The sequence below is a fragment of the Epinephelus lanceolatus genome, chromosome 21, assembly GCF_041903045.1.
Source record: "Epinephelus lanceolatus isolate andai-2023 chromosome 21, ASM4190304v1, whole genome shotgun sequence".
Taxonomy (NCBI): Eukaryota; Metazoa; Chordata; class Actinopteri; order Perciformes; family Serranidae; genus Epinephelus; species Epinephelus lanceolatus.
The window spans coordinates 9,571,830-9,583,889 of NC_135754.1; the positions used below are offsets into that span (position 1 = coordinate 9,571,830).

At 40.9% G+C, this 12,060-nt stretch overlaps 2 protein-coding genes across 4 annotated transcripts in view; one reads left to right on the forward strand and one right to left on the reverse strand.

The window, feature by feature from the left end:
* Positions 1–3,143, forward strand: part of itgb4 (integrin, beta 4) — a 30,169-nt gene extending 27,026 nt beyond the window's left edge. For all 3 annotated transcript variants that reach the window (XM_033611517.2, XM_033611519.2, XM_033611520.2), the window contains 3 exons: positions 86–250; positions 1,526–1,645; positions 1,734–3,143. In XM_033611517.2, coding sequence (XP_033467408.2) covers positions 86–250; positions 1,526–1,645; positions 1,734–1,864 — 416 coding nt within the window. In that variant the 3' untranslated portion in view covers positions 1,865–3,143. The remainder of the gene's footprint in view (positions 1–85; positions 251–1,525; positions 1,646–1,733) is intronic.
* Positions 3,144–3,197: 54 nt separating this feature from the next.
* Positions 3,198–10,536, reverse strand: LOC117246842 (butyrophilin subfamily 2 member A2). The gene is made up of 10 exons (XM_033610831.2): positions 10,387–10,536; positions 8,678–8,769; positions 8,454–8,552; positions 8,247–8,354; positions 7,175–7,333; positions 6,809–6,949; positions 6,445–6,496; positions 6,082–6,108; positions 4,618–4,644; positions 3,198–4,527 (listed from the first exon to the last, which is right to left on the reverse strand). Exons 2-10 carry the CDS (start codon positions 8,738–8,740, stop codon positions 3,968–3,970), a joined length of 1,236 nt encoding a protein of 411 aa, XP_033466722.1. The 5' UTR covers positions 8,741–8,769; positions 10,387–10,536; the 3' UTR covers positions 3,198–3,967.
* Positions 10,537–12,060: the final 1,524 nt, after the last annotated feature.

Here is a 12,060-nt window from a genome sequence, read left to right on the forward strand (position 1 = left end):
TTTTTTTTTTTTAAATCCTAGGTTCCCATAAGTCTTTGTTGTGAATGTATGTTGTTTTCTTACCTCTGTTTCCTCTTTCCTCCAGGAGACGTACGTTCCTTCCAGGTGAACGGGGACAGTGCCGAGACCAGTCTGACCGTCCCAAACCTGACTGAGAATGTTCCCTACAAGTTTAAAGTTCAGGCTCAAACCACACAGGGCTTCGGTCCTGAGAGGGAGGGCATCATCACCATCGAGTCTCAGGATGGAGGTAAGATAAATCCTACTGACAAGGCGACTATGAATGAAACTAAAAACTCCCAATAGTGGGGATACAGTGAGGATGAACAAAAAACATGCTGATATACTTTTTTTTTTTTTCCAAAATTGCTGTGTCCTAATCATGACACTAGAGGAAAGATCACAGGGTCCTAAATAAAACTGTTTATCCCATAGGAGCATGACCAGGCCAGGGGGACGCTAGAGCAAAGCTTGCAGTGTTAAAAATAAAGTGTTCATTCTCTTAAAATTTCAAGGCAACTGGAAATGTTGGCCTGATGTTGGCACCAGAGAAAACCTTTTGGTTCATGTCTTCTAGATCATGAATATTTGCAGTGAGCTTCATGGAAATCAGGACTTTAGATTTTAATATCTTGTAATAAAAACCTGCCATGTTGACCTGAGGATGGTACTTCACAATTAAGCGACATCAAAAACCTTAAAGGGTATGTTCAGTATTTTGCAACCTGGACCTTTTTTCCCATGCTTTTGTGTCAAAGTGATTAATGGGAACGACAATTTTTGAAAGTGGTCCAGTACTGAGTGAGAGTACTGTAGTCGGCAGCCACAATACAGACTCCAGTGTAACCACTCTGAGGCATTTGTGCACCAATAATGTACGTCCACCTAAAGTGCTTGTTTTTACCACTGACAGGCTCAGATTATTAGTGTCTGATAACATGATGGAAAGGATCCCTACAGAGATAGACCTTTTTGTTAAAGAGTAAGATCCCAAAATGTCTATCAATAAACCCACCAGACTCCATTTAAATAAACAGTAATTTCATCATTGTAAAACACACTTCATTCAAAGTTGACAGAAACAAAATAAAGCTCACAAAAGACATCTTGGTTCATCTTTCCACTGTTCCAACAATCACTAACTCTGGTTTGGTTGAAATAAACTTTTAATTCACCCAGTTAGATGTGAAAATATGCTGACTCTATACAAGCTAAAATTACTGTTTATTTAAATGGAATCTGGTGAGCTTGGCAACAGTGATTTTGGGGCTGTTTCTGGTTAGACAAAAAGGATCTTACTGTTCAACAACGCTGAATACTGGACCAGTTTAAAGGTTGTTGTTCCCATTAGTCACTTAGACACAAAAACGTGGGAAAATGGGGTTCCGGTTGAAAAATACAAAACTTACCCTTTAAGATTCATCCTCTGGGGATCATGAATTTTAACAGCAAAAGCTGTGACCATCATATGACTTAAAATACTGTCAACATTTCAGTGTACTTAAGATTTCCTTGCTCCTTGTAGGTGCTATGTCTGGGTACAGCAGCCAATCAATGACAAGGAGGGAAGTTTTCCAAATGCCGACAGAGGTCAGCACACGGACCAATGTCTCCCACACCATGCTCAACGACCCCTACTACTCAGGTACACATTAAGCTTCAGTTTCTGTTCTGTCCTCCTAAAAACATCAATAACATACATTCACACATTAATGACTGCTTCTCCCTAACAGATGGGATGATGATGACCACACAGCTCTCAGAGACCAGTGGCATGGTGACCCGTCAAGTCACCAAGGAAGTGGTTCAGAGGAGCGTCATGGGAGGAACCACCGTCACAAAGAAGATGTTTTATGAATCTTAAGATCTTATTTAACGACGCCCAAATTAACAGCCAAAGGTCCAACATGATGAGGAATCATATCTGAGATTCTCTTTTAAAAAGAGTCGGCTTCAGAGTGCTCACACACGATCAGTGTATGTTTTTATATGTGTGTGTGTGAGATTCTGCGACCAAAAAAGATTGCATGGAATGAATAGATGGAGAGAGATGGCCGTTCTCTTACGTCTGTTACAAACTGTGGCCACTTTCCTCATTTTATTATTTCCAGTCATTTTTTATTGTTGCTTCCGATGTATTTAATTTCACTTTTTTCCACTGAGCAGATGATTTAGTGTTTAGCTCCACTCCCTCTGTCAGCTCAGATCTGGTAACACACACTGGGGCTTTAAATCAGGGCCAGCACGGGCCAGTAATCTGACTGCGGCTCAGTAATCCAAAGTGACCTTGTTCCCTCGTCTCCTGTCCTCCTCCCACTGCCTTTCCAAGATGTTTTGTCCACGTGCGAGCTGTTTCAGGTTAAACCCACCAAATTTCAACTTCACCGTCTTTTTACGATGCATGTTTGCAAGATGTGGATGTTTTATCCTGAGTGATCAAGATTATAAAAGTGGTGTATTTGGGTCTTTTGTTCATAGATTTGTATTATATTAAAGTGTGATTGTTTTTCCCAAGTATATTTAATACTTTTTAAGATTTTTTTTAAGTAGACTGACATCAAATTTAATGCCAAATATAGAGGTGTTTCTGCAGACACAAGTTGGTGCTTGTGTTGCTCATTTATATGCACATTTCCTACTGACATGCATGATTTTACAACAGCGAAAAGATCAAAAACCTGTTAGATGTAACATGTTTTTTGCATTTCTACAAGATGTTTTATACTCAAAATTGTGCTATACACTGCTTCAAGTTGATACTTTTAATTTGCAACTTTATACAGCAAGGCCATTGTCGGCCATTTCGAGTCGATTAACATTTGGACAATGAGATATTGGTGTTTTAGAAAATCAGTACGTAAAGACAGAAAGATTGTATTTGCTGCGATGCAAGTCCTACTGTATTTTGGCTCCATGTTTTTTTGAAAATGCTTTTGTAAGACACAAATATGAGAGGATATTTTTGTCAGGAAAACCTGATGTTGATGAGTGGACGAACATTTCACCAAAAACACTCGCAGTTAAGTATTCATGTGCATTTGATCAGCAGTATCACTTATAAGCAGTTGAGCTTACGTTTTTGCATTGTTTCTTTTTTTGTATGTCAATTCTATTGCACTTAATAAAGATTTGAAATAAACACATTTGTAGTATTTGAATGTTTCTCTACATCTGTATCTGTGACCACTGAACACAAGTTGGAGCATTTGCAGATAATTTATTGATGTTTGGGAGAAATAAAAGCCATCTTAATATTACACACAATAAACATAAACACAGCTGCGGAAACAAGCCTGACAAATGTTTGCAGGAGACGAAGAAGCAAACAGAGTGAGAATTAACTCTTCACATGCGCCAAATCAGTCTGTCATTATCTGCTTGTGCACGTTAGCAAGCTGCACTGTTTCACTGCACTGGAGCTAAGAGTAGCTGATCACACATCCCTTCAGTGTCTTCATGCATTTGTAACATTTGTAAAGTTAGTTTGCAAGTTTCATCTCTAAGTCATAAAAAAGCGATCAAAAAATACATTTCCGTATCTCCATTATGGCAGGAAAACCTTGCAATTACAGCTTAGATGTTGTGTTTTCCTTTAAATTAAAAAACATATTTTTCATTGTGGGTCAAGGACTTGTGAACCCTCTCAAAGCTTACCAGACGGTGTGGAAAAAAGCTAAAAACAAGGCTGTTTTTGAGGTTTTGCCCTGACAGCCTTAAATATTCATCCTTACAATACAAACAGTCAAACACCGTATGTCTCTGTGAAGGCAGAGTAAAAGAAAATGTAATGCAGAATGATGGCGGTTCATGTCCCTGCGTGACCCCACAAGGCAACCCGCAGAAAGAGTCAGACTTTTAGTCCAGAACCAGCACACAAATTCACTGAATAACGAACCAGAACAAAAGCACAGACTCAGTGGGCTGCTGAGGATCAGGACTGAGGAGTGACTGTTGTGTGTTAAGCAGTTCAGGTCCAGAGGCAGGGCCCGGGGCAGAGGCACGGCTGTCTGACGTCTGCAGGCCTGATCACCAGGTCTTTGACCACCTCCACAGTCCCAAACACAGGGTACAGTTCCTCTGTGAACTTCTCGGTGTAGGTGTACAGGTGGGAGCGCTTCTCCACGTCGTAGAAAGACAGCTGGCCCTGCTCATAGTCCAGGTACACCCCCACCTTCCTGGGCACCAGGCTCTGTGACAGCGGGGTGACAGGCACTGTCAGGGCTTTCAGATCTGTGCCCCTCTCAAGACGGAGGGTTAGGTAGCCTGTTTCCGTGGTGAGCGGGCGGAAGCCCTGCCTCACCGCAGACGCCTTGGCCACACCCAACCGCCAATCCCGCTCACCCACCTCCACCTCCCAGAAGTGGCGTCCAGAGGAGTAGCCCTCCTGGCCCACTGCACACCACCAGCCGTCGAAGCGTCTTGGGCATCGCGGGACTGCCCGACGCTCCAGGCCGCATCGCATACGCTTTTCATCACCGGAGATGAGGAGGTCTGGGTTGGCTGTGTCGGAGTCTAAAGTGACGTCCTCTGTGGAGTTACACACCAGGAAGATTACAAATCTGGTGACAGATTATAAATGAGGAACAGAGATTATCTGATTGTAAATGGTTTTCATACCTGCGGCATCGCAAATCCAGTTCCAGACTGTAAAAAGAAGGAGAGAAACTCTTTAAAGCTGCTGTACTCGTCATGTTTTATATTATCAATAGATCAAATGACTGTGTGTAATGTGTAAGGAGTCACTCATAGTGATGGAGCCACAGAGAATCATCACCCACCTGCTGATAAACCCTATTTACACCACCTACTCAGCACCAAACAGCAGACATGCAAAGCTAGGAGCTAGCTGGTGACCATAGAGGAGCATTTAGCAGCTAAATACCCAGATATTTTTCTCAGTTGACAGAAACCAAAAGTTAATAATGGACTTACATTTATCTCTTATTGACCTAAATCTACTACAATTGCAAATGTCATTTTTTTTACAATCAAATATGATTAAAGGAATATTTCCTCCCTCAAATGAAAATGTGATAAGTTGAATTTGAGAAGAAATCACCTCCAAAGTGAACAATGAATCCAAAAGCAGAGAAAATCCTTGATGAATTTAAGTCCTGAGTTTCCGCATTAACAACATCAAAACTTTATCACAACATCTTTTTACAAACTCACACCGGCTTGTGCAGTATAATCCAAGTCTCATTTATCCAGTCATATGCTCAGTACTTCCCAGACAGCCCTTTCTGACGTGGAGCTGAACTAAAAGTGAAATTTGTCTACGCTCTCTCCAAAGCCAGACTCCATTGACAAAAACAGTAATTTTACCTCACTGAACATGGGAGCTGAGGGTCTATCAATGCCTTGATCAATTAGTTTGTTTGTGTTATTGTGTGAATATGGTGTTTTAAAGGGTTAGTTCAGATTCACCAAAGTCACACAATAACACACACAAATGATGGAGGCAGTGGTAGACCAGCAGTTCATATGTTCAGTGAGGTAAAATTTCTGTTTTTGTTAATGAAGTCTGGCTTTAAAGAGAGCACACATCATTTTCACTTTTAGTTGTGTTCCCCATCAGAAAGCTGTACTGAGCATACGACTGGATAAATGAGACTTGGATTAAACTGCATGAGTTGTGCGAGAGTTTATAGTAGAGTTTGATGTAGTTTTGATGTTGTTAAGCATGGACCCCTATGCTTTCAATTCATCAAGAATTTTCGTTTTGATTGGTCGTTCACTGTGGAAGTGTTCGAGAAAAACAAAGCTTTCCTTATGAATTCAACATAACACTGGGTGCGTAATTGATATATAAATGGTTATTCGGGGGTAAAGTATTCCTTTAAAATGTCAGTAGCTGCAACAATTGATGTTCAACCAACCAGCTTTGGTCAATAAATGTTATCATTATCAAGGTAAAACTCAATATACTGTAATATGACAGTAGATTTTAGATCAAATCACGCAGCCCTGGTCAACATATTAACCAATAATGAAACTAATCATTAGCTGCAGCCCAACCACAAACATGGTGATTTAATTTCAGGGTAATTCTTTCAAACAGCTGTGAAGGTTTCTACTCACCACTGTGGGGGATGTAGCGGACAGCGTCTGAGAGAAGAAAGAGATTACCGTGATTACAAAGAGACAATCAAGACTTTCATTCATCACCCAAATCTTCCCTCATGCTCCTTTCCCTACTTGCTTCCACTATCCTTTAATCACATATCGATCCTGATTAGTGCTAATGAAAGTGGCTCATCAAGGTTCACTCCTGCTGAAGAGGCTGATTAAGTGCTACTGTATGTATACGTGATGTTATTATCATGAGCAGTCCACACGTCATGGATGGCTCTTCAGCATTGTGACTGCTGATTGATTCTTTGTCTGCTTCTTTATCTTTTAACACTGTCTTAAATTAACAAGAGATACTTCAAACTCTCTCACCGGTCTTCTGGCTCTTCTGCTTTCTCACCAGCCATTGCTTTGTCACGTCCTCCTGAACATTCACACACACATACAGACAGACAGTTAAACATAAAGATGATGCAGGCCAAGGTGAGTTTTACAATGAGATTAAGAGATTAACCTGATTGGATGTCATGCAGCACATATACATAATGATTCACACTGTTTACACTTTGCTAATTTTTCACCCCTCCAATCCTCTCAATTTTTTAATTCAATTTAATTAGCACTTTGCTCATCCTATCATTTATAGATTCAAGGTAATGAATGTCTTCTTTGGTCTGGAACAAGACAAATATTCAACACAATCTAATCAGGGAAATATTGTGACAGACATCCAGACCTTGACAGGGCTGTCGGCGTTCATCACGGCCAGCATGACAAGCTCCATGGCTGGGAGCAGGTTAGGGAGACGCCCCCTCTTCCACTGGAACTCCAGGTCATCTAGCATCATGAGCACAGGCTCACCTGGCCAGACGGTGGGCTGAGAAGAATGAAACAATGAACGCAATCAGTGTGTTTACTTTAACTTGTGATCATAGCTCCAGCATGCTCTGAGTATGATGGGATGACTGTCAAGGACAGGGCTTAGCTTAATCATCTTTATCAAATTCAAGGAGGGAACTGGGTCAGACTTTAATCACCAACTAGCCACACAGGCACCGGAAGAACAAGCTGGCACACAACATCCTCGCCATCCTATAGTCACCTGAGGTCTGCTCTTAATCTCTCGTGTCCAGTCCATGATGACTCTTTTGTGGGCCCCCATGTCACACTCCCCGCCTGCCTCCAGCATGCAAAGGAGGTGTCCCTTCCAGTCTTTCTTCTCTGGTTTCTCATACTGGTATTCAGACAGGATGATCCTCGGCTGAACAAGAAACCACAAATAATGAAGGGGCGGCTCACCTACCAACTGTATCACCATGCAGAAGTACGTGTGCATCTACTGCTTGCTCTCTTAGCAACACTGAGCTAGCTAATGTTACAGCTCAACAGAGGACGCTATTAATATTTATATCTCATGCTGTTATCGCCCCAGCTTTTCATCCATGAGTAAATGCGTGCCAACAACACCAACCGTATCGCTGCGCAGAAGGAAGCGTGCATCTACTCATGGACCACAGGCTCATTCTTGTGACATAACAACATTAATGGCGTCCCCTTTGGCTGAGCTGTATCGTAAGCTAGCTCAGAGGTGCTAAATGAGCCAGCTATAGATGCACGCTTCCTGAAGGTCAGTGGAAAGAAAATAGTTAGTACATGAAACTGCTCACAACAAGGTCTGTGGATTATCTTGATTAACCAGGTCATGATTTCTGGAAAGAGACGTCGCTGTTGAGTTTTTCCAAATGTGTTTTTTGGCACTTTGAGCACCACAAGCTGAGTGCCATTTAGTTCCATTATATTAGAGAGTAGGCAGACATCGCCAAGGCCGATAACCCCAACATTCTGCAACTCACAACAAAACTATCTAGACTGATAAATAGCACTACAGGGAAGAGGAAAAATATGTAGTTTCAATTTGGGGGTGAACTGCCCCTTTAAAGTAGCTTGACACAAATATAATCGACAACTATTTTGATAATCAAATGATTTTTGTGCAAAATTGTCAATTAAAAAAAACGTTTTAGCCTCTCAATTTTGAAGATTTCCTGCTTTTCTGTCTAGTATCGTATCAATCTGACTGTCTTTGGGTTTTGGACTGCAGCCCTACATTACAGCAACAGTGAAACATCCAGAAACACATAGACATAAACAGCACCAACTGCACACCTACGTACCTGTACTCTCTTCTCCAACACAGCAGCCCATTCCACAATGAAATCACGACACACACTGGCCGGCCAGATGTCCTCACTTGTCCAGATGTGGCCGAGGATGTTTGACCTCTGGGGTGAAGATTTACAGTACATAATACAGGTGAGATGTACTGTAAATGCATGTTTGTCTGTGACAGACAGAGAGCACAGAGGAGGAAAAGAGCTCACCTGGCAAATTTTGTTGAGCTCACGGGCCAGTTCCATGATAAATAACTGACTCTCTACCAGTGGCTCCTTTTTCTCAAGTTTCACTTTCTTACGGGACTCCTGGAGCAAAGAAACAGAAGATAAAAAGGTTAGGAAAAAATACAACTTGGAGTACGTTATTGAGCAAGGTGTACAAATTCTGGGTTTGCAACACATTGTGCCCGAAAAGAGTCATATAACCATACCTTGAGTCGGATCTTGAGCTTTTTGGCCGGCTCGATAAGGAACTGCAGGCAGTCCTTCATCATGCTGGCAGAGAGAGAGAGAGGCAGATGCCCTGTGGTACAATAATAAAAAGCTTTAGTACACTGGCACACACTCTGTCAGGAGCTGGAGCTGAAGTGCAGCTGACTGGGCTCGCGTCGCCCACACAAATCGATGAGAGAGCAGAAAGCGGTAATTTATGAGAGGTGGCAAAAGGTATATATGCGTGTACGGAGAGAGAGAGAAGCACTGCAGAACTTTCATCACAGCTCTGCACTACGAGTCCACAGAGAGCTCATTATTAGGCACTCTGAGCTATCATTAGGCAAGGAAGAGGAGGGAAAAGAGGACCCACGCACTGAGCGAAAAGAGACAGCCCACCCACTCAGAACACACACAAAACCACAAAGTGAGAGGCACATTGTAGAAACAGGCAGAAAATATTGCACAGTAACAGGATTTCCTGGCGTGTGTGGGTCGATGCATCTTGATCATGGCCTTGAAATTGGAAATTTATTCCCAAGGAGATCTGAGACAGCAGCGCAGAGCACTTTTAAAACACTGCGGAGGGTGCGGGGGAGTGTTGGACCAGTTTGCTGTTGATTCAGCAGTCCACCCCTGTATGCCAGTTTGATGCGCTGAGGGGATTTGCTGTGCTTTCTGTGATGTATTGTGGCAGCTGAGCCAAAAGATGCTGCTATTGGCTTTTCCAAGGAATTAAGAGAATGTATGGTACTGAGAATTTGGAGACTCTGACACAGAAAATACATCCAACTGAAGGACTAACAGCCAGGGCTGAAAGTTTACCTTTTAGTGAGTGGTATTAGACTAATCTGTGAGGAGAGATGATACATAAATGAATGCTTTATTACATTTTGTAGATATGTCCCCTATGATGATGATCACTAAGTACATAAGGGCACACTGTGGTGAACCTTTCCACATAACTGAATAAGCCTGAGATAGTTTTGTGTCAATACAAACAGTGCACTGAGGCCATGGCACGTGCTGGAAAGGAACAAACATATGGAGCTGTGCCACTCAGCCTGTTAACTAATTAAACAGATACACTATACCTCAGTTTGAATTACATTTCAGAGTAAACAAGGTTGGAAATATTCCATGACACGACCTATCCATCAGACTGTGGAGACAATACTCACTCCTGGTTAGATAGGGGGTGTATTTTTGGCAGTGAGAGGAGAGCATGTAGGAGGCAGAGGAGCTGTGTGTGGTGGAGAGGAGCTGAAGATTAGAGGAAATCCAGGATTACCTCCGCGGCTATTGCTGTGCAAACCAAGGTAGTGACTTTCTATATTAGGACTGACAGACCAACCTCTGCCTGCAAGTCAGCATCAAAACAAACACACTATATTAGCCTGCAACATATAGGCCTACACATACATAACAACGGGCACAAAATAGGAACATATATATTATTTTATGATACCTAAATGAATGTTAAAAATATTTACATAGGCTACTTTTGGGATTAGCCTCGGTTGTCTAAAAATATATAATTTTCAAATGTTTATGCTACAAAATAAAGATGAACAAATAAGCTGCCGTCGTGGGCATGAGGCTGCTCTCCAACAATTACTATCAGGCTAATTATTTTATTTAATTACGCCCTGCGGCGCGTTTCTCTGCCAAATTTTGACGTGTTTTTGAAAGAAAGTTAAAGTCTGACCTTGTTACGGGAGAATTTTCCTTTCCGCAGATAATTTTGCGCTGCTCCTCTGTGATGTTTTCGCCAAACACGGATTCATTTAGTGCTCGGAGATCCTTCAGAGATGCAGCACACTTCAACTGCGGCACGAGAGATACTGAGCGCGCGCTCTTATCTGCCTCCGCCTCCACTGAGCTGCAGTTTGAGAGAAGTACCGCGAGAGGTCGCCATAGCTGCACTGAAACTGACGAGAACACGGGTATCTTCTACCAGGTAATCTCACTGTCTGTCTCTTGGGTCTTCTTTTGGTTTATTTGACTAAATTAAACACTTTACAAGTTAAATATTTAAAGCACCATTAGCCATTTTAAAATGCTTACGTTATCTCGTGCTGTGGCGGTGCTGTTTCAGACATATTAAGCCATAAATAATTAGCTACAAGAAGAAGTAAGTGGGTCATGTAAAATTGAATGAATCTCTTCAAGGGGCAATGCATTGACTGTCAGTATCTGTAGGGGAGACCGGGGTTGGTTGGCACACTTTTCACTCTTTCTATTGTACATTTATGATATTTGCAAAATGTCTAAAATGATCAAATGTGTTTTGTTTGCAGATAATACGAATGTATTTAGCTCTTGTCAAGATATAGAGCAGCATCTGGAGACCGTGGAAACAGAATTGAAAACATTGGCTTGATATTAGTAAGTTGTTGTTAAGTTTATTTATTTGCACTCTTTAGACTCTTTGATATTCTGTATTTTTTTGTTGGAGCAAAATTACCACAGTGGTGAATTTATTTATACAAAACAGACAAAAAAAATGTATATACACAAACAAATATGTAAAGAACAAAGCAAACCAAAAATTACTTACCCTGAAAGTAACATAATTATCAATTGTTGTATGGGAAATCTGTTGAATGTGAAATTGATGAAATAAATCAATAAATTAATAAATAATAATATTTATAACAATAATGATAATAATATTATAACAACAATAATTATGATGATGATGATAATGATTATAATAATTCATATATTGAAAAATAATTAATGAATATGTGATGAAAAGGGAGTGACGAAAAATGAATAGAAATAAAGTAAATTAATAAATATTCAGCTGTTGTAGTATAAGGTTGGGAGGGTCCAGCAGATGTTGAGGGCTGGCGACTCTATACTTGAGGTATGTGTAGGTGTGTGTAGGTGGAGGCAGTGGTATCACTGGCAGTAGGGGGAACTCGTGTGTTGAAAAAACTAAGATTAGAACAAATGCAAAACAAAGATGGGTGAAAGGAGTTAATTTGTGGAATCATTTTTCAAAGGAAATGAAAATGTGTAACATCCTTGACAGATCTAAAAATTATATATTTTAAAAAAACATGATTAACAAATATAAAACAGAGTTATGAACACCAGTGTGTGTATATGAATATTTGTCTGGAACTTAAGGGTACAGCACAAAACTCTCAATGTATGAAGGGTAGGTGCAATAACCTAAGGCTTCAGCCTACACCTGTTTGATCAGAATAAATTGCTCTGGATTGTCACTGCTTCAAAAAGTAACGACTTGTTATTTTTATTGTTGTTATCATTTTTTCTGTGTGGAGCTATATGTAGTAAACTAAAATAAACTCTGCTCCCCTGACATAATTTGTCAGAATATTTTAACTAGTAAATAAAAAATACACCCCCT

Excerpts from the sequence above, each read along its gene's own strand:
- LOC117246842 (XM_033610831.2), bottom strand. The coding sequence starts at position 8,740 with ATGATGAAGGACTGCCTGCAGTTCCTTATCGAGCCGGCCAAAAAGCTC. Across the intron at positions 8,553-8,677 it reads AGCTCAAGATCCGACTCAAG|GAGTCCCGTAAGAAAGTGAA; the intron begins GTATGGTTATAT and ends TCTTTGCTCCAG. Across the intron at positions 6,497-6,808 it reads ACGCCGACAGCCCTGTCAAG|GAGGACGTGACAAAGCAATG; the intron begins GTCTGGATGTCT and ends GTGAATGTTCAG.